This window comes from Haemaphysalis longicornis, unplaced genomic scaffold (assembly GCF_048455015.1).
Source record: "Haemaphysalis longicornis isolate Haplotype H1 unplaced genomic scaffold, Haemaphysalis longicornis Haplotype H1 scaffold_7, whole genome shotgun sequence".
Taxonomy (NCBI): Eukaryota; Metazoa; Arthropoda; class Arachnida; order Ixodida; family Ixodidae; genus Haemaphysalis; species Haemaphysalis longicornis.
The window spans coordinates 1,584,221-1,610,582 of record NW_027526422.1 but is presented as its reverse complement, the minus strand read 5'-3'; the positions used below and the strand labels follow the sequence as shown (position 1 = coordinate 1,610,582).

At 50.7% G+C, this 26,362-nt stretch overlaps 1 protein-coding gene across 1 annotated transcript in view; it reads right to left on the bottom strand.

Moving 5' to 3' along the window:
• Positions 1–26,362, bottom strand: part of LOC144144290 (uncharacterized) — a 216,761-nt gene that overhangs the window by 151,587 nt on the left and 38,812 nt on the right. The window contains exons 2-4 of the mRNA XM_077675655.1: positions 16,120–16,282; positions 8,110–8,262; positions 2,078–2,338 (exon numbers count right to left, since the gene is read on the bottom strand). Coding sequence (XP_077531781.1) covers positions 2,078–2,338; positions 8,110–8,262; positions 16,120–16,245 — 540 coding nt within the window. The 5' untranslated portion in view covers positions 16,246–16,282. The remainder of the gene's footprint in view (positions 1–2,077; positions 2,339–8,109; positions 8,263–16,119; positions 16,283–26,362) is intronic.

Here is a 26,362-nt window from a genome sequence, read left to right as displayed (position 1 = left end):
GACGGCAGCTTGCGTCTGACCATGTATCGTGTGCGTTCCGAGTGCGTGTACGCTCTTTTTGGCGTGAAGTCATGTTTTGTGTGTTAGCGACCCGGGTGGTATTATAATCCCGTTGTTATGACATTGGAGTGATTTGCTGCGTAATATGGGCTTGGTCGGTGCGGCGCGAATTGAGGCTCTTGGGAGAAAAAAAAAATTGCGGCTAGGTAAAACAATATAAGGCCAGCTAATATAGTGACCGCGCCGTTGACGTACGTTTGATTCGCAATTTCTGTTATCGCTTTATTAAATTCGCGCACGTTTGAACGAGCACTTCAAATGCATATTCGCACCGTAACGGCTGCACGCCCTTTCTTCCGTGTATGCACAGAGGAACGTTAATTACAATTTGCGTTTGCATTACACGTGATGCCGTACATTTGCAGTGTGCGCGCTTACTTAATCTTAGTAGTCAATGGCGCAGCGTATCCACTCATTGCGATTTGAACCAAAACACACTGGTCGACTATATTATTTTCAGCAGACGTATTTTTGTCCAGCAAAGCGCTTGCTAAACGGGTTTAGTGTAGCGAGTTGAGCGGACGCGGCACTGAGCAGATGCGCGAACACGAATTTGACCATGCTACGGTAGAACGGTCATTAACTCCCTTCTGCAATGCATTATTGCCTATATTTGCGGAGTGTTTGTGGCGCATCTCAAACTCGGTGGCGACATTTTTTTCCCTTCTCAATAGGATTATTTCACGGATCAATTTGAGCAACGGATATTGGAGAGGCTTGGCGTTAAAAAAAACTAAACCCAAATGCCACTCCCAACATTTTTTTCTCACGGGAAGCCACGTCAGCAGCACAAGCCACCTGCACGACGTCATTACGGACGTTTGTTCCAATAAAATATCTATTTGGTGGCACCAATTCATTTTTGTGATTTGTTGTTTTCTCTTGATAATCATTGTGACATTGGTCCTCTTCTGAATTTCTTTCGGGTGTATCCCTGTGTTAGTGCAACGTACAAATATGCCAGAATATATCCCAGCACAAAACAATTCTGTCCAGGCGCCTCCATTAATAACGGCTGTAAACGACCGCGACCGGTGAAAAAACGTATTGCATGATTAATTAACTGCAGTAACTAGTTACATAATTTGTACCTAGAGGGACTCGATCTCTGGTTCGTATGAGAAATCCGCCCCGCAAATATCCCCTTGTAGACAAAAATATAAAACAAAACACTATCACTGAGTGCGTGTTGGTAAAACGGGGCTCTATAAATCCTATAAATGCTACCAAAGAGCGATTTCGGCGCGAAAACAAGAGCAAACTGCAGCGAGCGCCCTGAAGCGTAGCGAGGGCGTCTGCTCTAAGTGGCCAACAAATATGGCGGCACCGGCACGGAGTTAAAGGGACCGCGGCGCCGCGGGTGAGGGGAAAGAAAAAAGAGGAGGGCAGCGGAGAAGGAGGGAGCAGTTGGCGCTACTTTAGTAATTTTAGGGACCTTAACTTTGCGGCCTGCGTTTGGTAACTTTGCGCAGTCGTAGGTATACGTAACTATACAAATGTTACCGCACGCTTATTTGGGTCAAGTTATTTGATACAATTTCTGTCGTTGGTTGAAGTTATGGACTTCTGTGCCACCGCTTTCGTCCGATCGCGCTTGGTAGTCTCGATCGTTTCGATCGCGATTCAAACTGCCGTGTCACAGCCCCCGATCCGGATTGAACTCAATCCGGATCGACTCGATCGTGATTGAAAGTGCCCGTGTGACAGGGCTAGTAGACGTTCAACTCTGGTGCGCTTAGCTTCTCCTCCCTCCTCTGCAGCTGTGCGCGCCTGGCGTCGTTTGGAACGCGATAAAACGCGTTCAGCCGCGTTTCGGCAGCAGAAGTGCGTCCGAAAATGCGGTTTTGGTGCGTCTTCGGCAGTGATGTTTACAAACGAACTCGTTAAAGTTCGCGCTGAGGCCGCAGAAGCGGCAATCTGGCAACACCGATGAACACCAAAATCCGCCGTTGCTCACTTGCGTGTCTCAGTGACAGAGTGGTGACGTTATACTCCCGCAACGCGTGTCCCGGCGCACCTTGAACTGGTTCTCTCGGATGACGTCGCTGTGGACCATGGCGATGGCGCACTCGGCGGTGCACACCATGGCGACGGCGGCGAGCCCCGAGCCGAGCACCTGGGTCAGCAGCAGCGTGCAGCCGAGGAAGGCGAGCAGCAGCGACCGCACGCGCGTCCCGAAGCCCCGCAGCAGCAGCAGCGAGAGCCGCGTGTACAGGCTCGTGCCGTGCCCGACGGCCAGGAACAGGCTCACGCCCACGAACAGCGCCACCACGGGCTCCTGCGGAGCGTGCGCGGGGCCGAGCAGGATGGACGACGAAAAGCGCCACAGCTGCGGCAAAGCGCAAAAAACGCGGCTGCAGTCACCGCAAGCAGGGTTGGCACGGTGCGCCAGGGGCACGCGAAAAACTCCGTGGTGCGGGCTTCTAAAGATGGAGCCCGGCACTGCAGGGGTCATGTCCGCGAGGGAGAGAGGTGAGAGGCTAACGCACGAGATCCGCCAGTGGGCCTTCCGTTACATTTTGTTTGGACGAACACTCCCACCGGCGCACTCGCTGGACGCCCACTTGAGACCACCCTGCAAACCGGCTCAGAAATAAATCGTGTCATTGCTGTGCGACGCGCAGAATTACCGGCACGCTATAGGAATCCAAGCTGAAAGATTGCAAGAGATCGAACACAAAGGTTCGCAGATGACGCAGGAGGGTGCCGCGATTGCCTAAAGAGTACCATGAGGACCTAAAGAGTACCATTCGTACGCCAGGAATGCTTTAATAAGCGGGAACCGCATGGATCGATTGTGGCAAGCGACGCGACGGGGATGCGCAGTCGCTCGTCGCCATCACTCGCCGAGGCAACCACATGAGAGGGACGGCGCGAGCAACTAAGGACCGCGATGTCAATATTGCCACACTGCACCACATAGGATTATCAAAGTATACACACGACAGCAAGGTTTTTAAAAAGGAAATATGTGCATTTCAGAAAGGCGAGGTTCTTACTTATAATACTCTGCCTCTCGTTCCCTCCCTAAGCCGGAAGTTGTGCCCCTTAAACGGCTCTGCTATTGGTTAGTCGCTCAGGCCCACGACCTTTTGTGTCGATTCGTGGCCGTGGACGAAACGCAGATTCTTTGCTACGGCCCCGAATCGAAGCTTCACCCACAATGGACAGCGCCAGGAGGCAGTGCTTCAAGGACACGGCAAAGACCAAGAAAATCATCGACGCATGTCTGCACCAGGACAAAAAGAGCTGAACGCTAAAGACCCGCAATCGTATTTGCGGGATATCTCAGGTGCATTTATTTTGGACCCATGCACTTGGGTCCATATGCTGCTGCTGCTGCTACTTTATTTCTAGGCGCTGTTTGGTCCCATACGGCCGTAGTTTAGATGCTGCTGGCATTTTAGCTTTGAAATTTATGTTTATAATGTCCGCGCAGTCAGTGACGGGCTGACTCCCGGGTACGCTAGAAGGACGGCTGATTGGGGCCAAAGAAAAGAGCGACTGGGCCGCAGCACGGTCCGGAGCGTCTTGCTGTCCACTGGACAGATTTAGTTGGGCGAGGCGGGGTGGGTCGCGACTGCGCATGCGCCCCCACGACGCGTTGCCAACGTATTTGGATTATGCGTTGCTACTCGTGCAACGTGTTCGGGCGTGCCTATTCGGGGGCGCTAGCGGAACGCTCCGACCCGGCAAGAAGGCAGCTTCCGAAATGGCTGCTGCACTGGCGATGCCGGCGGCAGGAGGCGAGAGAGCCGGTTACCTGACTAAAAAAGCGGACCGTCGCGTGGCATTTCTCATTAGGCGACAACGTTTCAGTTCTAATAAGCATAACGGCCAGAAATGAACGGCCAAGGACAACCCGGATGGCTCCCGAAGCGGGTGGCGGTGTCTGTGCGTATCGGTGGCCTCCATTTCGGGCATTCAAGATTCAAGAATGTTCGCCTGTGCCGTCGTTGCACCCTCGAGTGCGAGCCTGGAACGTTGCGCTACCCGTGTGAAACGTGAACGGTTTGTAGTTGGACTCGGCAAATTAGAGGAAGTAATAGAAATTCTTCGCAGATTTTGTTGAGTTGCTACACCCGGGCGAAGTGTATCCCCAAACCGTCGTGTCAGTTTACCCGCTGTTTGATTTGGCGCGTCGCATTTACGTGGCGTGCCATGCTCAGTAGTATTTCTCGCATGGTGCTGGCGTATACCAGAGCTGAGTAAAATGAGTATGCCGAGCACTGCGTGTTGCTCCAAAACTGTGACGTCGCTCAGTTGAGTAAAACAATCGCGACGGGTGTATCGTATTTTCCCCGAATACTGAATCAAGGTAAGATGGCCTTTTTTATCATACTTTCAAGATTCTTACAACCGAAACCAGCGCTAACGCATTAAAAAAGGAAAACTCGCCGTTCAGCTACTGCTTGGCTTGGATGGCCACGTAAAAAAAGGGCAAATTTGTGTACTGCGAAACATGCGAACAGGGTGCATGTTTCTAGGGAGCGGTGAGACGTACAGCTGTTTCCTGATATTGTGGTCGAGAATTCTCATTTGAGATGTCTGACGCTGCAGAGGGGATGTGAGCTTCAGACGAGAGAGAAGAGTCCTCCCTGTGCTTGTAACTCCCAGCCTTAACCTTTGGCTCAAAAGATGGGCTTCTATGAGCTCGTCGGCTGTATTGTGCAGGCCCAGCTTCAATAGCTTGTCGGTGGCCGTGCTGACGGGAAGTCTGAGTGCCTGTTTGTAGGCCTTCCGAATGATGACATCCAGGCGTTCCATTTCTGACTTGGAGAGAAGAGCGTAGGGTATGGAGTATGTAATTCTTGAGATTTTGAATGCTTGGACTAGGCGGAGGGTGTCCTACTCGCGCATTCCCCGTGTTTTGGTGGTCACACGCCTGATCATATGTGTGAATTGGTCCGAGGTATGTTTCAGCCTATTTATTAGGATGGAGTTTGTTCGATCGGCTTGAAAGGTCATACTAAGGATCTTGATATGCGAGGAGGGAACGATGGTGTGGCCCTCCATGTGGATGGTGACAGTGGGTGGCCTCTGGAGGAGTTTCTTTCTTGTACAAACAAGGAGGAGCTCCGATTTTTGTGGGGCACATTGGAGGCCGCAAGACTTGGCGTAATGAGTTACCGTGTTGGCTGCAGTTTGTAGGCGCTCCTCTATCTCGCCTAGAGATCCCGTCTTCGACCAGATGGTAATATCATCTGCATACAAGCCGTGATGTATGCCCGGAATAGAATCCAATAAGGGAGGGAGACCGATGAGCGCTATATTGAACAACAAAGGGAAGAGTACTGCCCCTTGTGGTGTGCCGCGGCTGACCAGCAGGATGGGATCTGTGGCTAGGTCTCCCACTTTAAGTATTGCCCTACGATCTGTGAGGAAATCTCTTATGTACTGCGGGCCTAGAATGTATCAGTACACGAGTCCCACAGTAGACGGTACTATAGAAAACGAGTAGGGGCAGATGCTCAAGGGAGAGGAAGCATTGGCATACCTACACAAAATTATCACGGAGAAGTTCGGTAAGATGAATGAAGAGGGCCCGCAGCGACACAGAGATGTCGCGACGGGTAGGCCGGAATGTCTGGAGATAGATGGGGACAAGCTGAAATGGAAAAGAGCAGAGGAAAAGGTCCCCAAAAATACCGCGGCAGGCGCGGATGGGATACCGATGGAGTTTATTAACCAGTTAGGACCAAAGAGCAAGAGAAAGCTACTACAAGCCATCAGAACAATGATAGGAGAAAAGGCAATACCGGCCACGTGGGAAATGAGCAGGATGAACTTAATGTACAAGGGAAAAGGAGTCAGGACAAATCCGAGCTCGTATAGGCCAGTAACCGCCACGTCAGTGCTGTACAGGTTAGGAATGCAGGTAGTGAAGTTTCAACTAGAGCAGTGGGTGTAAGAAAATAGGATATCAGGGGAACTTCAAAATGGGTTTCGAAAGGACAGACCAATAGACGACAACTTATTTGTAGTATAAGCCAATGCATAGAGGTGGCGGAGATGCGAAACCGACCTTTGTGGTTGGCCTTTCTGGACGTTAAAGCGGCGTATGATAATGTAGACAGGGAGCGGCTATGGTGTATCCTGGAAGACGAGGGAGGGGGGGAAGAATTTATTAGCTTACTCAGGGATCTATGCCTGGAGAACCAAGTGCAAATAGTGTGGGAGGGGATAATATACAATAAGCCAGTATACACCTACAAGGGTTTGAAACAAGGATGTCTTCTCTCTCCGCTGCTATTCATGATCTACATGGCGGGGTTAGAAAGAAAGCTAGAAGTCAGTACGCTGGGGTTCGACTTATCATACATGAAAGATGGGCAGATGGTGGAACAACGGGTTCCAGGACTAGTGTATGCAGACGACATATTGTTGATGGCGGACAACCGGGTAAGTATGCAGGGCTTGATAGATATATGCGGTGAAGAAGCGACGCACCTAGGGCTATCCTTTAGCGGAGCGAAATCGGGTATAATGATCTTTAACGATGGCGCGGAGCACAAAACAGTATCAGTGCAGCAAGTATAAATACCATTGGTGAAAGAGTATAAATATTTAAGAGTATGGCTGAACGACAGTGAAGACTACACCCACGCGCATGATGCTCACCTTAAGACGAAAGGACGACGGAACGCGGCTATAATGAAGCATAGAGCCCTCTGGGAATACAGCAAATACGAGGTGGTAAGGGGAGTCTGGAAACGGGTCATGGTACCAAGATTAACTTTCGCAAATAAGGCTCTGTGCATGAAGCCAGAGACCCAAGCGGGCCTGGAAGTAAATTTGAGGGCGGTAGGCAGATTGGCCCTAGGGGCCCACAGCAAAACTACAAATGAGGCTGTGCAGGGCGATATGGGCTGGTCGTCTTTCGAGGCGAGGGAGGCGCAGAGCAAGATAAAGTTTGAGGAACGACTTCGTGACATGGAGGACGAAAAATGGGCCGCGAGGGTATTTAGGAGCGTGGACACGCGGTGGAGACGGAGGACCAGGCAGCTGACCAAGCGATAAGGAAAGTCGGTAGGGGAAAGCGGGGTTTACACAACAGTTAAAAAGCAGGTAAAGGCAGCAGAGACGACAAAGTGGGCACAGAGAATGGAAGCGAAAAAAACCCTGGAGACTTATAGGGCAGAGAAATGGCAGATTAAGAAGGAGGGATTCTATGGCAATACGAGAGGCAGTGCTTTGCCCTTCGAGGCACGGGCGGGGTGCCTGAGAACCCGGGCATACGCAGGTAGCTACAGGGAGCAGGATGAAACGTGATGCTGCGGCAGTGATCGAGAAACTATAGACCTATTGTCAGGAGCTGCACAGAGATATGACTACCGCGGGGTGAGGGGGAAACAACGCTGGCGAAGGCTTTGGGATTTGGGGCGAGGGGGAACCTTAACTTCAACGCCATAGAGGTGACGAAGAGGCGACTGGAGTGGTGGTGGAGGAAAAGTAGGCAAGGGATGGGTACGCAGTCGGAGTAATCATACGGATGAGAATTTAGAACCGCGAGGGGAGAAAAAAGAGGGGTGGGAGCGATGAGTTTATAACAGGGAAAAGGGGGAGACAGGAGGGAGGAAGCAAATCTATTAGGTTAGCTGGAAGTAGGGCAAGTAAGCGTAACAAAACATTCAAGTCAATTGCTAACAATCGACGTCCCGATTCAAAGGGAAAGCCACTAATAATCATCATCATAATCAGCATCAAAACGGATTACAGGGGGTTCCGCCCAGATAAAGTACCATCGCGGCAGACAACTTCGAGCGTTCAAACGCCGCAAGGGTACAACTTACAGCGGCGCCCACCTGTCAGCACTGAGGCGTTGTTAGCTCCCTCCTCTGCATTGCTGTCCTGTCCGGAGTCTTGGGTGGGCGCTCCACAACTGCTGAGAACTAGGGGGTACGCGGGGTTCCATCACTGGCAGGTTTCGCCCAAAGGGCCTAGCTGGCTAGATTCTGACGAGGGAGTACTGTTTGATCCCCACGGAGCCTTCGTAGTACGATTTGGACTGATGTGTGCATCACGTCCTGTGACCGCCAGTGCGCTTACCGATACGTATGTTGTGGCGACGTCGTCAGCCGGCATGATGCCTAAGACGGGCAGTAGAATGAGCGGCAGCAGGGAAGCCGCCACGAAGTGCAGCCTCTCGAATGTCCAGCTTATCGCCGTCACGCAGACGCAGAACAGGAGCCGCATCGCCTCCTGCAGAGACACACACGCCACCTACCGTCAGGGCCAATCCCTCCTTCGAAAAAAAAAAGAGAGTTCGGCTCAATACAACGATGCACAACCCGCTACTTCTGAAATTGGTCGCGCACTTCGCAGCAAACGTCGTGCAAATACCGCCCCTGTCACGTAAATGTCTCTTTCCTCCCGCCTGCCCATCACGCTCTCGTCCCCTCCACGATAAACGCATTAGAGGTTCGCTCAACTCAATTCAATTTTGCAGCGTTCCACTGCTTGTACTGTCTCCCAGAACTTTTTGTAACGGTTGAATTTGGAACACTGCCATAAACGGCCGCGGGGGATAGTCATTGTACGTTGCGGTCAACGCATTTCTAAAGGAGTATACTTTTATTTGCAATAAAAAAAATCAAACAGCCTTGTAATAAAAGGACAATGCAAATGTCATTTATACTGTCTTGCTTATATCTGCCTAATGTGTTCTTTTTGCTCAACGGTGCAGAGAAGTACAAACATTGCCACCAGATTTAGCAGTTTGTAAATATTTGGCTAATAAACGTCTCGTTGCAGAATTCGTTTCACTTTTGGCCTTCCAGTTGAATCTTGGGACCGACAGGCAGACGGAAAGACACCGGCATACAGACAGATATATTTTCGCGCTTAAGTAGCCTAAGAAAGGCCATCATCTTTAAATGCATAGAAATGGAATCCGCGTGCAGAGGATCGTAGCAATCGTACCCGTACAAAAGAAGTCTGGGGTTGGGGGTTAGGGGGATCTGTGGTGACACAACCCACCCGAATAACTAAGCTCGTAAGGAGAGACCGTCCCTAATTACCTACAGTGGAGCAAGTAACGGAAAGCTTACGGTAAGCAGTATTTTCTCCAAGATGAGCGCCAGCTCTGGATTCTACCATGCAAATGCACCTTTGAAAGGTGTATTTGGTAGAATTTCGTAATTCTAAGTTTGGTAGAATTTCATGAAGACATTCATAACTCCGTACGGCGGTAGTGTTACCGTATACGCTACCTACCATTCGGTGTTACAACGGTGCCACAAATATTTCAGAGAAAGTTTAAGATATTTTGGAAGGTCTAGACAGTGTGCTGAACCATATGAAAAACACTCTACTCTATGGCAAGGACGATACCGAACACGATATCCTAGCAAAAGGTCCTTGAAAGACAGCAAGACAAGGGCGTCACCCTCAAAAAAGAGAAGTGTCATATCTCCGTAAAGCGCGTTACTTTCTTGGTCTGATTTTTTATGTAAATGGTCTGCGCCTTAACCCCGAAAAGGTTAGAGCTATTAAAGAATTTCCCCGCCCGTATAACGTTCTACAAGTCCGTTCTCTACTGGGCATGATGAACCACTCTGCAAGATGAGCGCCCGATGTCGCGTCTGTGTCGGCTTCGCTACGCAGCACAAGGGCAACGAATGGTCGTGGGAGCCTCTACAAGAGGAAGCTTTGAGAAGGCAAAGAGCACCCTTAGTTCGTACAGGGGTCTAGCAAAGTACAATCCACTGTACCCAATAGTTGTATCAGCGGATGCGTCCTCACAAGGCCTTGGCAGGGTGCTCCTCCAGGACCAATCACCCGGCGAAAAGTCACCCCGTCGCATACGCCTCACGATCACTCACTAGAACCGAACAATAAGGGTACTCAGAGATTGAGAAAATTTCTGTCATAGGAATCGGTAAAACACGAAAGTGAAATCTGCAGCGAAATCTGCAGCTGAGCATGATTTGCGGGTCGGCGGCTGCGTTGTGGGTGTTCTTGGCGAGCGACGTCCTGCTGGCGGGTTGCTTCGGTAAAGGAGTACTGGCGTTTTCTTTGCGACGGATATGACGTCAGTGAAATCTTGGTGTATCCTGGCACAAAACAATTTCGTGTTAAAATACACAACCGGAAAATGAACAACACCAAGTGAAACCTATTCTTTGGTACTAAAGGTTGCTTGTCCGCATGAAGACCCTGTGTGCAGGGGTGCACCCTTCACAGGCCGCTTGCTTCTTTGTACTGGCGTCACTGCCGTGACGTATATGACGTCAATGAAATATTTGTATCCCGGAATAAAACACGCACGTGTTAAAAGCACTCACGATTACTATAATCTCTAGAGCGAAATTAGTGCGCAGCGCGAACTGCTGCTTTCTCGGCCGCAGCGCACATCTGGAACGTCTCAGGAAGTGATCGCGCGATCAGCTAACGCGCGGCGCCGCGCGCAACTCTGCCGTTATCTCGCAGCGCGTCGCCGCCGCCGGCAAACATGCTGTCAATCGTGTTTGAATCTCCCGCGCAAATGCTACGTGGTTCGGATGAGCCACGAACGGAGAAGGAGCTTCTGGTGAAGGTTTGAGAGGGAGGCAGGGAGAGGGATGACGCTATAGCAGGGCGTGCCACCCTCCCCCTCACACTTTCGCCACGGACTGCCCTCCCCTCCTCGCATTTTCACCGCCCTTTCCTCCGCCGCTTGTTTCGTCTTCGTTCGCTCGCTCATGAGCTGTCGCCGTCGCCAGCCCACAGCAGCGGCCGCTAAGTGCTTGCGCGCTCAGAAGAGCCTTGGTATTGACGTGGGCAGCAGACCGCTTTGATGAGTTCCAAAGATGTCCGACATTCTTGTTCCAAAGAGGTCTCCAAAGAGGTCCGACATTCTTTGTTAGGCACTCCACGTGTTTAAAAAGGCAAGGAATTCTTGCGGCGCGGAGCACAAACATAGGCGTGCATGGCATGACAGTACTTTAAGACGTGCCGCCCGAGAGCCAATTCCCGTCGTTAGGTCTGCTTTTAGTTGGTTGGTTTTTATTTGTTATATTTGCGTTTTGCGGAATACCTTTGGCTTTCTGTATGAGAGTGAGAGAGGTGGGTTACGTGACTATTTTTAACCCACCTAGCTTTGTTTGTCATCGCGGCCAATCAGTGGCCCAGTATGGGCTAATCAATGAGCCAAACTCACTCCCAAATTGTGACGCCCCTTTTGTCTGTGCGGTTCTGGTGGTAAAACCGGGGGAGTTTGATGTTTTTGGCAGACAACAGAGACAGGGGGTGGAGAGCGGCGAGCCCCGCTCGACGCGGGACTTGCCCGACCTCTTGTATGCGATAATGAGCCTTGTAAGTTGTAAATACGTAATGTAAATAAAGTGCACTATTGTACATTTCGAGTTTGCTTGGCGTAGACCGTCGTCGGCTATGTGCCGTCGGCCAATGAGCCAGCAATCGTCGTCTCATCGGATCATCTGTTCCATCATCGGCGTCGGCGACCGGTCCAACTTTTGATGTTTAACTCCCTGTCTCGAGCAATTTGCAAACAAAGAAGGGGGAATACGTTTTTTATTCATGAAGACAGCCCCGTCACAAATCTTCCAGTTTCTGAATCGACTTTAGACCGTATTTATGTGGAACAGGCAAAAGACCCCGAACGTTCATCGCTGCTTGCACATTGAAATAAAAAAAATGACGCAAAAAACTGGCTATACCTTCAGCTCTGAGGCCATTCTGGACCGAAAGTGGCAGTATCACCGTTTGTAACGAGCTCCTCCTGAAGGATTATCGTTCAATCCTTCCGAGATTGCTGGTAAATGAAATACTTCAGAGTTCACGAAGGACATCAAGGCATTGTTCAATGCTGTGCGATTGCTAAAAAATATGTCTAGTGGCCCGCAAACAATAGCCAGGATATCGGAAAAACTGTAGCAGACTACCGACTCTAAGCCGGGGAACGGGTGAAATTTTCTGAACCAATGATCCGTTCTAAAACGATTGAACTGCCAAGGCAAAAAGTGGGCGTTGATTTGTTTGACATGAAAGGCTCACGTGTATCATAATTCCAAGAACCCATTCCAACTGGTTCGGCTTGCTCAAGGATCCTTATCGGAGGCGGTCATCCAGCATCTTAAAAAAAGCACCTTCGCCACACATGGAACACCGAAGACGGTGCTATAGGACAAGGGACCACAATTCATGTCCTTCTTGTTCAAATGCTTTGCCAGTACATCTGCGTTTGAGCATGTAACAGCCAGCCCTCATTACCCGCAGGCCGATGGGGAGACTGAGCGCAAGGTTAGAACATTGAAAGGGCTACTCAAGAAATCTCAGGTGCCCTACATTGCCTTGCTTAACTATCGGAACTCTCCTGGTCCAATAGGTTACAGTACCGCGCAACTTCTGATGTGACGTCGTCTGCCGGATATGCGAAAGCCACGCACTGTGGGCCCATCTCTGAAACCGCAGGATGAAAGATATAGACAGAAGCAAAAACTGCACTTCGACGAACGTCGTGCTGCCAGACATCCTCAAAGTTATCTGCAGGCAACGAGGTGTGGCTCCAGGACCGAGGGGCCGCAGGCATAGTCATGGGTCCTTCAGAAACTCCAAGGTCCCACTAAGGCGAGACAAAGGACGCAGTTCTGTACAGGAATCGACGCCAACTGTTCCTACTGCGCGGTACTCAAGAACCGCACCACTCACGGATCACGAAGCCGACCATCCTTCAGGCGCAACAGAAATTTTCAGAAGTGAACCAGCGAGCCCGTCGGCCCAACCGAGCCTGGTGCAACATCCGACCAACGTTAGGCAACAGAGCGCTGAGTTAACTGATGCTACTATTCCAGAGAAAAGGATGAGATGCGGCCGAGTTGTTCGGCCACCTAAAAGACTGGGCATCGACGATTGAAGTTTGAAGTGTTTTGATTTTAACACGAAAGTGTTGTATTCCCGGACACACACAGATTCCGATGAGGTCATATCCGTCACAGAAACGGCGCCAGCAACACGTTCACAGTAGTATTAACTCTATGCAGGTTCATTGACGGGGATGGTGCTGCTTTCTAGGAGAGGTGAAGCGAGGTAGGGCATCGTGATGCTCACAAGCGCCGACAGTTGACGTAATCAGCGTATTAGCAACGCCGGCGGGCGAATGGAACGAACGACGGCGGATTTGATGTGAAGAGAAACGCCAGCGGGTAGCGGAACGCGTTCGCGCGTGCACGGTTCAAGCTACAAATTTATACCTCTCGCGTTCCACAAGCTGAGCTCGTCGCTACGCAACCGTCCGCCGTATACGCCGCGAAGCAGGACCGAAGTGGTCGAACCTTTCCTGAAGAAGCCCGCTAGTAGGACGTCGCTCGCCAAGCACGCCAACAAGACAGCCGCTATCCCCCAAATCGTGTTCCTTTCGCTGCAGATTTCGTTGCACATTTCACTTTGGTGCTTTACCGATTCCTATGATAGAGGAATCAACCAGCTTTTTTTTGTTAATCGTGTGGACAATGGTGTTTCCAAGACAGGGTGTGGCATCGTCGTGAAATGTGGGGTCATCGATTGAGGTGTGAAGTGTTTTCCGTTTTTGTTTACAATGGCGTTTCCGAAAAATGGGAGATGTGATGTCATCGCGATGTGTGGGGTCCTGGTGCGTGTGGCCTTTCCCACTGGTCCAGGGAAGTCACGTGACCGTTAGGACTGCATATTTTGGTGCCAAACCATAAGCGACGCTCATTCTTGGTTGTCACACAGGAGTTGCCTGACAGTACCATCATACGCATTGCCTTGATGGTGACAGGGGAACGCCAGTGCGAAAAGGAGCGGCTGCTCGAGGGAGAGCGGCGATCTGGCCTTGTAGTTTGCCGACCTACCATGAAATTCCTCGAACGGGCCCTGCATCGCAGGTGAAGACTGCGTTGTGAGGCCCGATTTGGTCTGCCGGGAATGTGCCGCGAGTGAAACGTTCCACACGGAACGTTCCAAAGGGAGTCGATGCGTCCACGACGGAGTCGGCAATTCGGGTCAGCTGGGAAAGAAGTAAACTGCTGGTACTCACCAGTACCGTGCGGACGGAAGTGGACAGGCGTTGTAGAAAAAGCTCCCAAAGCAAAGCTTCATTGAACTCTCCACGGAGCCGTTGAAGGCGACGCAGTAGCTGTGGAGGCTTGCGATCGCCGAGATTTTCGGATTATAGAAGCTGCAGCCGTCGCTGTTCAGACATTGTCGTCCGCTGGTTGAGTTCACTCGCAAGCGTGTCAGAAGGAGCCATCGCCGGGGGCGGGAGAACCAAGTCGCGATCTCGGGAGGCAGCGTGGACACGAGGTGGTTGACTTTTTCACTCTGCGACATGATCCGTGCTATGGCTGTTTACCTGGGCGAGCGAGACTGAAAGACTAGTACTGGGGAAGCTGCAGTGAAAGTGCAGCAACGTCACACGGCGCTGCGAAAGGTGTTCGATCGCTGTCATCTGCAGCGGTGGCTCCGAGCTGGGCATCCAAAGCTTTGTGATTGTCGTCAGCAATGTCTGTAGTGACCGATTCTATGGCAGCACTAGGCAACGAAAACCCCGAGCCACAATATAACACATTTATTAAAGAAAAAAAAACAGCAACTGACGGGCCAGCGGCGGCACGCCTGGTCGAACGCTCGGAGTCTGTTGGACACTGACCGCTCGTGCTACGAGGCTGGCGCAGTGAGACTCATAGGGCTGCTTCGTCGTCTTCGGCGATGCTGCTGCAAATGCATTCATTCAGCCAGAGAGAAACAGCTGCACGGAGGAGGGCTCCGAGAAAGAGCTACGAAAAGAGAACCAGCTACACCAAAGGACCGATGGAGGCGAGAGAGAGAGGGTAAGGTAGCCGCCGACTGTGAGCTGGTGGCGCGTGGGAATACTGTCTTTTGCAGGCGACTCACAAAGATGTACGCCGTCAACTTTTTATTCTCGCACTTCTCGTCGTCACTGGAGCGACGCTCGTCCGTGTGCTCCGTTGCTCCTTTCGGACGCCTCTAGCGCTCGTCTGATATGCGGAATTGCTCCGTCCCCCAGTGGCGGTGTCCCGTTACGGCCAGAGATACGCCTCCTTTTCCGTGCGGCCCGCCGTTCTCTCTCCACCGCTGGACGGAAGCGCTGCGACAAAGTTCAACACGGCCTCGCTGGCGGCTTGGGTGGCTGGGAGAGTTTGGGCTACCTGTTCCGAGTTGCCCGCGGGCCTTCCCAATGCTCCTCTTTGCTGACAACAGGGATCGAATCCAGGGGCTGGCATGGGCACATCGAGTGGGGCGTGGTCGCCACATAATGTGCAATTCGGTGAGGGATATCGGGAAGGCTGCCAGTGGGCTCGGCTGAAGGGGAGATGATTTCTCGGTGTCGCCAGATACGTTGCTGGGAATTTTAGAGACCCGCATATGCAGGGGGATAAGGCGGCGGGAGAGGCGGTAATGTTTGGAAACCTCCTGCAAGGTGAGCAAGCAGTCTCGTAACAGTGAAGCCCTTCGGAGGCTGCTTCCCCTCCGGGCGCCGTACCGGAGGGAGGGAGCTCAAATGGCGTTCAGCACGGCCTCAAAGTTCAACAGAAAGTTCAAAAAGAGATCAACACAAGCTCCTACTAGGCCTTCGCCTTCAAATATTTAGAAAGATCTAAGTATCCACCATAATTTTTACGCAAGCGAATCACTGTACTTGAAGCAGGAATGCCGATAGCCCGATTTCCTCCCGACAGTCCTGCGTGCCGGACTAAGGACATTAGGACGCTTCAACGGTCCGTTTTTCTCTGCTTTGCCAAATACGTCTCCAGGCTTTTTTGTTTGTTGTAGAAGACAATTTAGGAAGTGCGTAGTTTGAAATTTACCCCATTCTATGCAAAAGTGCAGTGCGTTGCGAATGGCCCACTACAGGAACAAAGCGAAGTTGCATGTTGTGCTAATGGGAGCCGCAGATGTGCAAGTGTTGACCTCTAACACTTGCACATTTACCCTTTGCAACACAGCAGCAAGATGGCATAGAATAAGCACCCTGCTATTCTTCATTTGATCGCCAAAGTTGGGGCGCAATGCTGGCGCTGCAGGAAGGCGTAATTCTAGCGAGTGCCTTCGGCAGTGGCGGGCTGCGGCGCTCACCTTGTTCTCCTGGAGGACGAGCATGGGCCAGAAGAATACGGGTGCCAGGTAGGTGCAGAAGAACCACACCGTCAACGGCTGGCCTTTGGACTCGACGGTCGCCGAGGTCTCGGGGTACGTCAGCATGGCGCTCGCCTTCTTCCCCGTGCACACGAGCCAGCAACTGCTGATGATAGCGCGAAGCGATTGACCAGTGTGCTTGCATGGACCACGCCGCCTAAGGAGCAGGCTGCGCCACATGCAGTACGTACCAGCTGTTGAGGAGAAGCAAAATTGTTCTTCAAGCTAGGGTACATAACGACCGTCACTCGAATGCGCCCGAGGCAGCCGCGTGAAGAAGGGGCTTTCGCGTGGCAAATTCAATGTCCTGGAACCCAGGCCAGCCGAATTCCTCTTACATGGGCTGCTACGGCCGTCGACAGGGTTCGGCTAAGGGGAGTAATGGCTTGGGAAGTTGGGGGGAGGGGGGGGGGGGGGGTTCCCTTCATTGTCCATGCGAAGGTCCTGTTCCACGAACTGTGGCGTAAAAACATCGACTTCAACGCACTACCTAAGAACATCACGGCGGCCTGGAATGTGTAGCTAGACGGACTCCCTATCTACCTGAGGTTCAAGCACCCCGGTAGTAAAGGTCGCAAACAAATGGAGGGAGGACGGCCTGCTTTCACATTTCTCCCGATACCCGTCCAATGGCATAAGAGGCAGTTGCCTACCTCACCCTGGAGGGTGAAAACGGTACAAGATCGACAACTCTGGTAAGCAAACAAAGGGTTGCACCAGGCAAGGAAATTACACTGGCGAGACTGGAACTGATGGCATGCCTGCTCGCTGGTCGATTGTGTGGCTATATTTTGGAAACCCTCAAGCAACAGCCATCAGACATCTACCTACGGACAGATTCAACAACAGCACTCTATTGGATTCATGAAGATGTTGGCCGCTGGAAGCAGTTCGCACGCAACTGAGTCACTAAAATTCAACGCCGCACGGACAAGTGCGTATGTAGACATTATCCGGGAAGAAAAAATCCAGCACGCGAGATCCCAGCCACGCAGCTGGCCAAAAACGTGGAGCAAAGCACTGTGGATTTGTCCCGCATGCATATTGGGAATGAGTGGTTCCGAAAGCGATATACGATGAAATTGAACTAGGGGAAAGGAAGAAAACAAGAACATCGCCACCTACTGAGTCGGGCGTGATCGATCTGGAACACTACGGCAAACTCTTAAAGCTAATCAGTCACAGCTCGGGTTTTTCAGTTCATCGCTAGAACCTAAAAACAAAGCAGCAAATTGGGATCCCTCATATCCGACGAGCTTAATCAAGCTGAACGATACTGGATATGTTGGAAGCAAAAATGGATTCTCAAAAGAAGTCACGTGTGCCGCCCACGGAACACGAATTACCCCCGACTCAGCTTTAAGAATGTTCACTGATGATTGACAGTGCTTGCATTTTAAGAGTACGGGGAAGACCACAACATAGCCAATTTTGGTGCGGCTTAAAGCAAACAACTATAACAAAAGCGTAAATGGGCATTTGAAAAGGCTTATGATAGAAACCATTTTGTGAACATCGTGTGTAAACACTACTCACAGGAATATGTCATGACTGCATGATTACATTACAATAACCATGTGCTTCATTAGTAAAGGTACTTATTCGGATAGTGGTGCATGGAAGCTTTACCTAGCGCCTATACGCGGCATGCGTAAACAAGCAACAGCGGCAAGTGAAATGACCACGAAAACTAGTCCCAAACTGAAACAGCATCTCACATGAAGCACACGTCACATACCCAGGCAGCGCTGAACGCGAAAAAAAAAAGCACAGCCTGGACACACATTGCAGTTGCTGCACAAAGCACACTTGCCACCACATCACGCGGCCACTAGAATAGGCGAACTAGCGGAGCACTCACGACGCTGATTTTTGTAACGCTGCAGTCCACCAGCGGCACCAAAGCACTGGGAACACTCTCACATTTCAAAACGCAGAAACACCGCCACACATCGCTACCAACTGCGCAGATATACACAGGGAAAGTTATGTAAAAGGTGCACCCCTCGGATGCGATGTGTTTCTTGCAGTATCGGAGCTAGCGGCGCCGTAGCTTCAGACACACATTCAACTCCGGGAGAACTGCGACGTACCACACACGGCTGATCGCGAGAGCCGAACTTCGATACATCAAACGTAGGTAACAGCACGGCGTACACACTTGATATGAAAACTTGCGCTGTACGCAAGCGCTGACCGCCACTGCGCGTTGCTTTCACTCACAGTGACCGTGTTTTGAACGTTATCGATGATCCAAGCGCGGAGACAGACCTTGACAGCTCGGAGCGCGCGAGAGCCGGGCCACGATGAATTGGACTTATCGGTCGTCTCGCGCTAGCGATGAGCGCGACGAGCGTATCTCTACACACTTGATAGAGAACGAAAACACGGCGCACCACTCTGCAGACGCTGGTACTGGTGCCTTTTCTGCCTCGGCTCCACACAAAGCGCGAACATTTGAAATAGACCAACGATAAACGCGTATTGCAGTACCGACTCAGGACCGCGGTGGTCTTTCGTAACTTCTGCAAGTGCTTGTCGTTTTGATATCACAATCAAGTTGAGCGACGCACACCGTCCCCGCAGCTCGCCGCCGCTATGTTGGCGAAGGCCGATGGGCGGAGCCAACTCGAGTCGGATGGCCGAGCCGGACGGCTGAGCCGGATGAATTCGTCGCCGAGCGAATTCGGTCTCGGCGTCCAACTTGGACCGACAGGGCCTCTCCGACAGGGCACGACCGGCCCAGGCGGACCATGTCGGGCTCAGTCGGACAAAGAAGAAACCACCCTTAAAGGGGTCGTGAAGAGATTTTCAAAAAAACTGTGTTGTGTGTGCGCTTATAACCGTGCAACCTTGATAAACAAACAATGCATACCCGTTTTGTTGCCCGATATCGGCAAATAGGAAAACAAGCGCAGTTACGGTTTCACCGAGGCTTTCCTCCTCAACTCGTGAAGTGACGTTTCAGTAACAGTTCCCCGTCGTCTGCACAATATGTCGGCATAGAGCGGGCTTGCAAAGGGTCAGATAAAGCTATGACATCGGCGCCATGATAAAACTCGCCCTGCAACTGAACGGGAGATGTCTGATCTCTGATACGACTGATCAAGATGGTCGAACTTTCAGTCAACTACGCCGGCGAGTGGCGCAGGCAGAAGTAACCACATTTAATCTAAACTGGGCATTATTAAACTGTTTACGCTGTTTTGCGCGAGTCTAAACGGTCGTTTTTCCAGCCGATATTCTTGCACAAGTTTGCCGACGTCTGTCTCACGTAGCCTGTAATGTGAGTTGCGCGGACGTGAAACTTCTGCCCTGACGAGGTAAATGACCAAACGCTTAAAATGAGAATTTATTACGTAAACACGTTCATCGAAGGAACATCGAGTAGTCGGAATTTAAAACTCATCCATCATTCACTCATCAAGCGCAAAAAATAACTAGCGAGAAGCAGCGATACAGCGCCGTCGCCGTTCCAACATCACGCAGTTCGACGATTGCTTTCCTGTTTCCTGCAATAAACAATGCTGTTAACGCTGTTTCGTTGATTGTATACGCTCGGCTATGGCTTACTGCTGAAGCGCTCAACAGTAAGTAGGCGGTTAAAGCTCTGGGTTGATCAAAATTCATGAAAACACGACAGACGTCGAGGTTACAAATGCGAAGAGGCTTTTATGCAGCAGTTTTTCGCCGCGCGCGCTTCTCGCGTCGGTAGTGTAGTGGATAAAGTGTCCGACTAGGCTGGCCATAAAGGGGCATTTCTTTTGAGTCCGACAAGTCGGATCCAACATGTCGGGTCCGACTTGTCGGTCCGACACGCGAGTTTGTGTCGGGCGGCCGTTTTCTTTTGCGTTCGGGAGCAGGACCCCGACAGCAGCGTCGGGCCAAACACGTCACTTGAATCGAATATTGTGATTGGTTCGTCCGACCTTATAGTACTTTTTGTTTACGCTCAAACAGCTATTGTGGTCATTTGAGAAAATTTGAGTTTATTTCCCTCAGCATGGCGCGAATGTTGATCTCACTAGACTTAATCAGCCTGCAGCCGTAACGTCTATGTAGACGCAAGCGCATTGGAGAGCTTCCCATAAACCAGTGCATGCCCGGCGATGCTGCAGCTTGGCTCGGGCAGGGTCACTCTGGCTTGGATTATGAAGCGGCGACGGCGCAAAATCTTCCCGTTTTTCCGAATCTCATGCGGCAAGAAATCGCTCTCCCAGCAATGTAACATGCGTCCACGTACGTAGCAGCGCTCTATGATTACGCAGAAACAAGCTCTCGACCGTTCAGCGCATCGCATTCTGATACGGTGCGCACGGGCTGTCTATTTGCGTCGTTGCGGCAAATACTGGTATTTTAAATTCTGCGACGCAGGGTACAAAATTTTGGTATGGGAATATCGGCAGCATAGTTGTTACCTTAACATCATGTCCGCATCTCTTAAACACATATTTACGTACTCATTTTGCGATTACGCGCCTGTGGAACTACGACAGTAAGCGATCGTATTTAGGAACTGGCAAAAACCGGAATAGTTCCACCGACCGTCGCCGCAGTGTTTTCTTTTTTTTTTATGGCGATGCCGGCTTTGACCTTTGTGTTCTACAACGAGATTACCTTTTCTGGACGACTGTACGAAGGCTCCCATCCAGGTCAACAGTTTTACTAATAACTTCCACAGAAAACACAGCTAGGCACATATAACGCTTTGCTGCATGTTTCAAGTATATTTGTTTACAGTTAATTATGCTGATTCCGACACTACAGATTTTGTTTGCAAATAACCACAGGCTTAGAACCTGGTCCGGGGTTTGTAAAAGCAGGCGTCCGTACACGTCTGCATATGGTGGCCATATACCAGAACGCATGAGCGATTCATACAGCAGAATGGAAGTTTTTTTTTTATCCCTCACAGGAGCAGGCCAGTCCCACCACCTGCACTTACTGGGGGTATCAGCCGTCTGGCCAAATTAATTTCAAAAAATCAATTCACATACTGCCTCCCACCCTCCCCACTCCTTTCTTGCAGCCTGGGTTACTGCTTGTTCATCGGATTGGAGTGAATAGCTGACACTCTCCTCCTACTTCTAATGGTCCCCATGGTAGTGCCCTTGGTCTTTCCTTTAAATTTTCTGTAATGAATTATTTCCATTGTAAATGAGCCTAGACAGATTTCGCTTTATGCTGGTAATTTCACTATTTCTTATAATATCCCCTCCTGGAGTCATGTGTGGGCTACGGGGTTAAACCGGATGACTGCAGTTTCCCTTCATATCATCAACAAAAAGAGTCCACTCACACTTTTTTACCCTTTTTCAGGAAAACTTGCCCGAAGCTCAGAAATGTACTCGTCTAGCTAATGTATAAACTAGCAACTTGAGCTGAAGTCACATATAAAAACCAATGTTTCCTCATCTTGTCATGAACTCGGTTTTATAAAGCATAAACTCACCGATACTCCAGCAAAAGTTAGATTACTTTTGTACCCTACTTTAATTTGATAGAAACTTCAGTATGCCTGCATCGTCTCAGACCCCTATAGAGGAAATAATATCGAATTGGTTGAAAAGGCTCTAAGGCTGTTGACTTTATTTATTCTAAATATAATTGCACAAATTCTCTTTGTGAGGTCATATAAGCCTATGGGATTCGAATATTAGTCAAGGAGAAAGTTTTTGCATCTTACATTTGTTCACTGTTCAGAATTCTAACTATGGGCACACGGATTCTGTTAATGAGCTCATGCAAACTGGTGCGATTGAAACAATAGGGAAAAAAGAAATCTCAATGCCTTAAAGGTGTTGTGCCACCAAATTTGTTGCTTGTGCATTCTTTGTTGCAAACGTTTTATAATTCGTTAGAAAGCATGATACATGCTCTCACATGCACATATTCTGAGTAAAAAATTTATTATCGCACGATTCATGTGAACAGGATTCGGTTTCGGTTTCTGGGCGCCGATTCAAGCAGTGACGTCACAGTGTTGCGAGGAGACTCTGCCACGGCGGCGCTGCGGTACGTTGCGACTTTACTGCGGCGTCTGCTCCCCCACATACGTGCTTCACCACGGAAGTAAACACGCCGACTCGTCACGTCAAGCCGCGACAGCTCCGACGCGGATTCTTTGTCAAAACCATGGATATGGAAACCATGAAAATGCTGAAAAAAAAAACGCTCAAAAAAAAAAAGGTTCCCCCGCCGCGAATCGAACCCGCAACGTTGACCGTGCAGGCGGAACGCGCGAGACCACTGAGCCAGCGTACAAACGGTTTCTCACCGCGATATAGCCGGTGTACTAGATGGAGGCCTATCCTTGCAGTCGTACGTCGGTGTTTAGTAGCTAGTTAACAGAATTCCTGGCTTGTAAACTCAAATTTCTTAAATAGCGCTTGCGCAGCAAGGTTCCGCGAAGCCCCCGCGACAGCTTATCGCCATCAACTCTGCTCTTCTGCGAAAGCGCTCGCAAAAATAAGTGTGCCCGGCTGCGACTGCGATTTTGCACTGAAGGGATAGTGCTTGCCGTACTTTGGTTTTACGTTTTACGTTAAAAACCTTTGCCTATACTGATCTCTTATTACCCAAATTACCCTACGTAACTGTTCTTCTGCACGAAACTGACCTTATATTTTCTACAGGCGAACCGATCGCACACGCATTCCGGGGTAGCGGCGTCGCCGAAGAGCACGGCCGAAGCGTCGAACGCCAAAATACGGATCGCATTAGCGCTAGTGTTGAGTTGTATGGGCTTCATGGAACTTACTGAGTTTATTACCCTCCAGAAACTAACAAAATAGAGCCGCGTTCATTGCGGCACGAATGTTGTCGGGGCGCAGTTTTCGCTTCTCGGTCGATTGACGACGCGTCGTGCGACCGGTCAGGCGACCGGTTCTGTTGGCGTCTTCGGTCGGCGAGTCAGTCACACTACAGCGACTTTCCATCGGCCGACGTGTTTGTGTCGCCGTCGGCGTAGTGTGACAACGCGGTCTGGCAATCCGCCTCTTTCATTGCGGTGTGCTGCCACCTAGCGTGCCTAGCGGAAGTTGAAGCTGTAGGGTTTGCCGGCGTTTCCTCCGGCTGCATTGTCGTTGTATGCACGGCAATCCCACATTACGGCGAGGGGCAGCCGAAGTTTTTCTTCTGTGTTGGTGTTATAACGCCTTAAGATGACAGCCCCTGGTCATCACATAATACCAGGCGGCTTCTTATCACTGAATGAGGGCTGGCAGAGAAATCTCGGACAGATCCGTGTGCCGTCCGAGTAGCAGAGCGAGCAGTACACTCTAAGAAATCGGGGGAGCAGTTGAAGAGTCCAACCGTCATTGTACTCTTGCAAGCGTTGGTGGACTCCCCTCGAAAGCTGCGGGGAGTTGGATGCAATGCTCGCTCCCCATGAGGAGGAGAGCAAAACTGACCGCGTACTCTTCTCGTTCGCGGCGGAGTGCAGCCCCAGTTCTGCTCCCGCACCAGTGAAGAGTAAACCTGCGCATCGTCTCCCATCTCCAGACGAAGAGTAGAATTGCAATTTCATTCTTGTCCAGTGCGGGAGTAAGCATGGAGATGCACTCCTGCCACCTGCGCACACCAACTCATCAGCGATGTTTTATTTGCATACGAATATATTATATAAAGTGGTTGTGTAAAAAGCGTCTGATTACTTCTGCCGCGCATTCTAAACGTGCAAGAATATAAATTCGTGTAACGATTGCTCGCAGCGTTCAGTGGCGGCAGGCGGCAAACCGAAGGAACTAATCTACGGACCGCTGCAGACGGTCGCTTTGAAAGAGTTTGATCTATAGACGTACGCTTGTCCCGCGCCTAGTCGAGCTAAAAAAAACGGATTGTAAATCTGAGATCGATTGAGAAAAATGGTGTTGCAAGAAGTGAAGTCCACGCTCTTCTGATAGCTCAAGCTGCAAGCGCAACACGAACCCGACCCAACAACCGTGGCTAGTGTCGCCGAGATAGGCATATACATACGATATATCTTTTACTAGGTTAAATAAAGGAAATCCGTATACATAACTGGTATTAACAGCAATATGGGGCCTATCTGCAAGATCGGAGTGTGAGGAACAGGCGATATCACTGCGAGGGCATCTCAAGTACACCCTCTACGGTGAAAACTATCTCGTCGGCTGACGAGCGACGATAAAAGCGTTCACACCGATCGGTTGCTGGAACTCAAGCGCCTTTGTTAAGCAAAGAGAAATGATGACGCCCCCCCACCCCCCCCCCCTGGCCCAGGCGTGGATCACGATACGTAACGCGTCATACATCCGGGGGATCAGGTAACGCGAACCGCCCGAGCAAGCGTGAGAAAGGCACCTTCAGCGAGCCACGAAGTGCGCGTGTTCTGCAAAAACCTACACAGGCGGTGAACCCGCCAAGGCCGGACGGGCGACTTACAGGCCGCGCCAGACCGTGATGTCAATGTGCTACGAACGAAGCGGGCTTTCAAGCAGACGCTTCGTGCAACATGGGAAGTTGGACCTGCCCTTATCGTCATACTTGCTTCGACACAGTATACGACGCGTGTTGGCTAACCGCTGGCCGCTCGTGCGTCAGCGCGACATCATGCACACGCGAGCAAGTCGTATATTCGTTCATTCGTGCGTGCGTGCGTGGTACTAGTTTTTCTTTCGGACGAACATCACAGCTGCGACAGCGCTGAGGCCGATTTCGGAACTATGCGCACTGTGTAGCAATGCGCGCGCTGTGGCCGGACTGTATCCGCGGTCGTCGCAGGCTTCGCGCCTTGAGCTTGGGATCTTTCGCAGCTATTACGACCTTGGATTTATCTACCGAACGAAGAAACGCTGGCGGGAAGTAGAGGTAAGCCATTAGTTAACCTCGTATTCTTGTCTTGTGTATTTAACGAAGCAGAGTTACTCTCGGTACTTCGGTCCGCGGAAGCGGTTAGTCCTAACGTTTTCGTGACTGATTTTTACCGTTGCTTAGTTTTGAAGGGCGGCTTTTGTACCCGTGTGCAAACAGCGTCGATTCTTGCACCGTTCAATCCCTTTGATTCGTGAAGTGTTGGTATCCTTGCGGAATGTTTTCGCAGGTAGGAAGCATGGTCGCGCGAGTAGTCGCAGCGCTACGCTGTACTCTTAGCTCGGCGGCTAGGGTTAGAGTGGCGGCCGTGCAGTAGCTGTGGCTACCTGCGCGGCTCCAAAGAATTGCGTACAATAGGCTGAGTGATAGGAGCGCGTCTAGCGCGTGGTAGTCACTAAATCACAATAATTTTAGTGACCGCCGCGCGTACAGCAGCAGACTGAAATGCTGTTCAGACAAGTTTTTTTGCGGTTTGCTTGAGGGCAGGATGGACGGAAATGGGGCTTTTCGGGGCGTACTCACCGCACTGTTAAGGGGTAATTACATGCGTCTAAGGCGATGAGCGACGCGAGAAACCTCACTCAGTGTGTACGGCAAACAGGTATTGTGTGCGACACAGACAAGCGAAAATTTTTTACACAGGCCGCTGACGGCGGCGGCAGCGGCAGGCGACGGGCCGTCGCCGTCGCGGGTTTATTCCCGGGCAGAAGCAGCCCACAAGCGAGCGGCAGCAACGACGACGAAGGGCACTGGCTGCAATGCATTACTTTTTTTCGTTTGTCGCTGTCGCCGACGCTGTTTGTTGTACCCATTACATTACTTTTTTCGCGTCGGTTGTCGCCGTCGCTCGAGCGTTCTGATCGTTCAATAACGAGCCTATTGGTTCTCATCAAATGTTGCGATCTGCAGCGTGCATGCAACGAAGCGTACTCGAGAATGAAGAAAACAGTAGCTATATGACCCATTAGCAACTTTTCCACGCTAGTCTTGTGAACGTATAATTGGCCCTACGTTGCAGTCGGCTGAGGACAAAATCCAATGCAAATTATTCAGGGATTATAACCTTACAAAAAGAGTTATGTTTCTTTAAATTTTGTGCAATGTTTTTATACCGGGAACGATAGCGGGGTAAACATTTGAAGCTACGGACACGTAAGCACTAATGGGTTTGGGGCGCAGTGCGTAGGCAGACAGCTGTAGGGCGCGCTGTCTGACATGGCATTGGCCAAGTGGTACAATGAGCGTGGTGGCATCCAAGGTCACCACATCCGCATCTAGACTGGTTACTGCGCCAAGCAGTATGGTATTCCAATACGGGTTCAGTGCGTTCTCTCGGCGCAAAAACTAA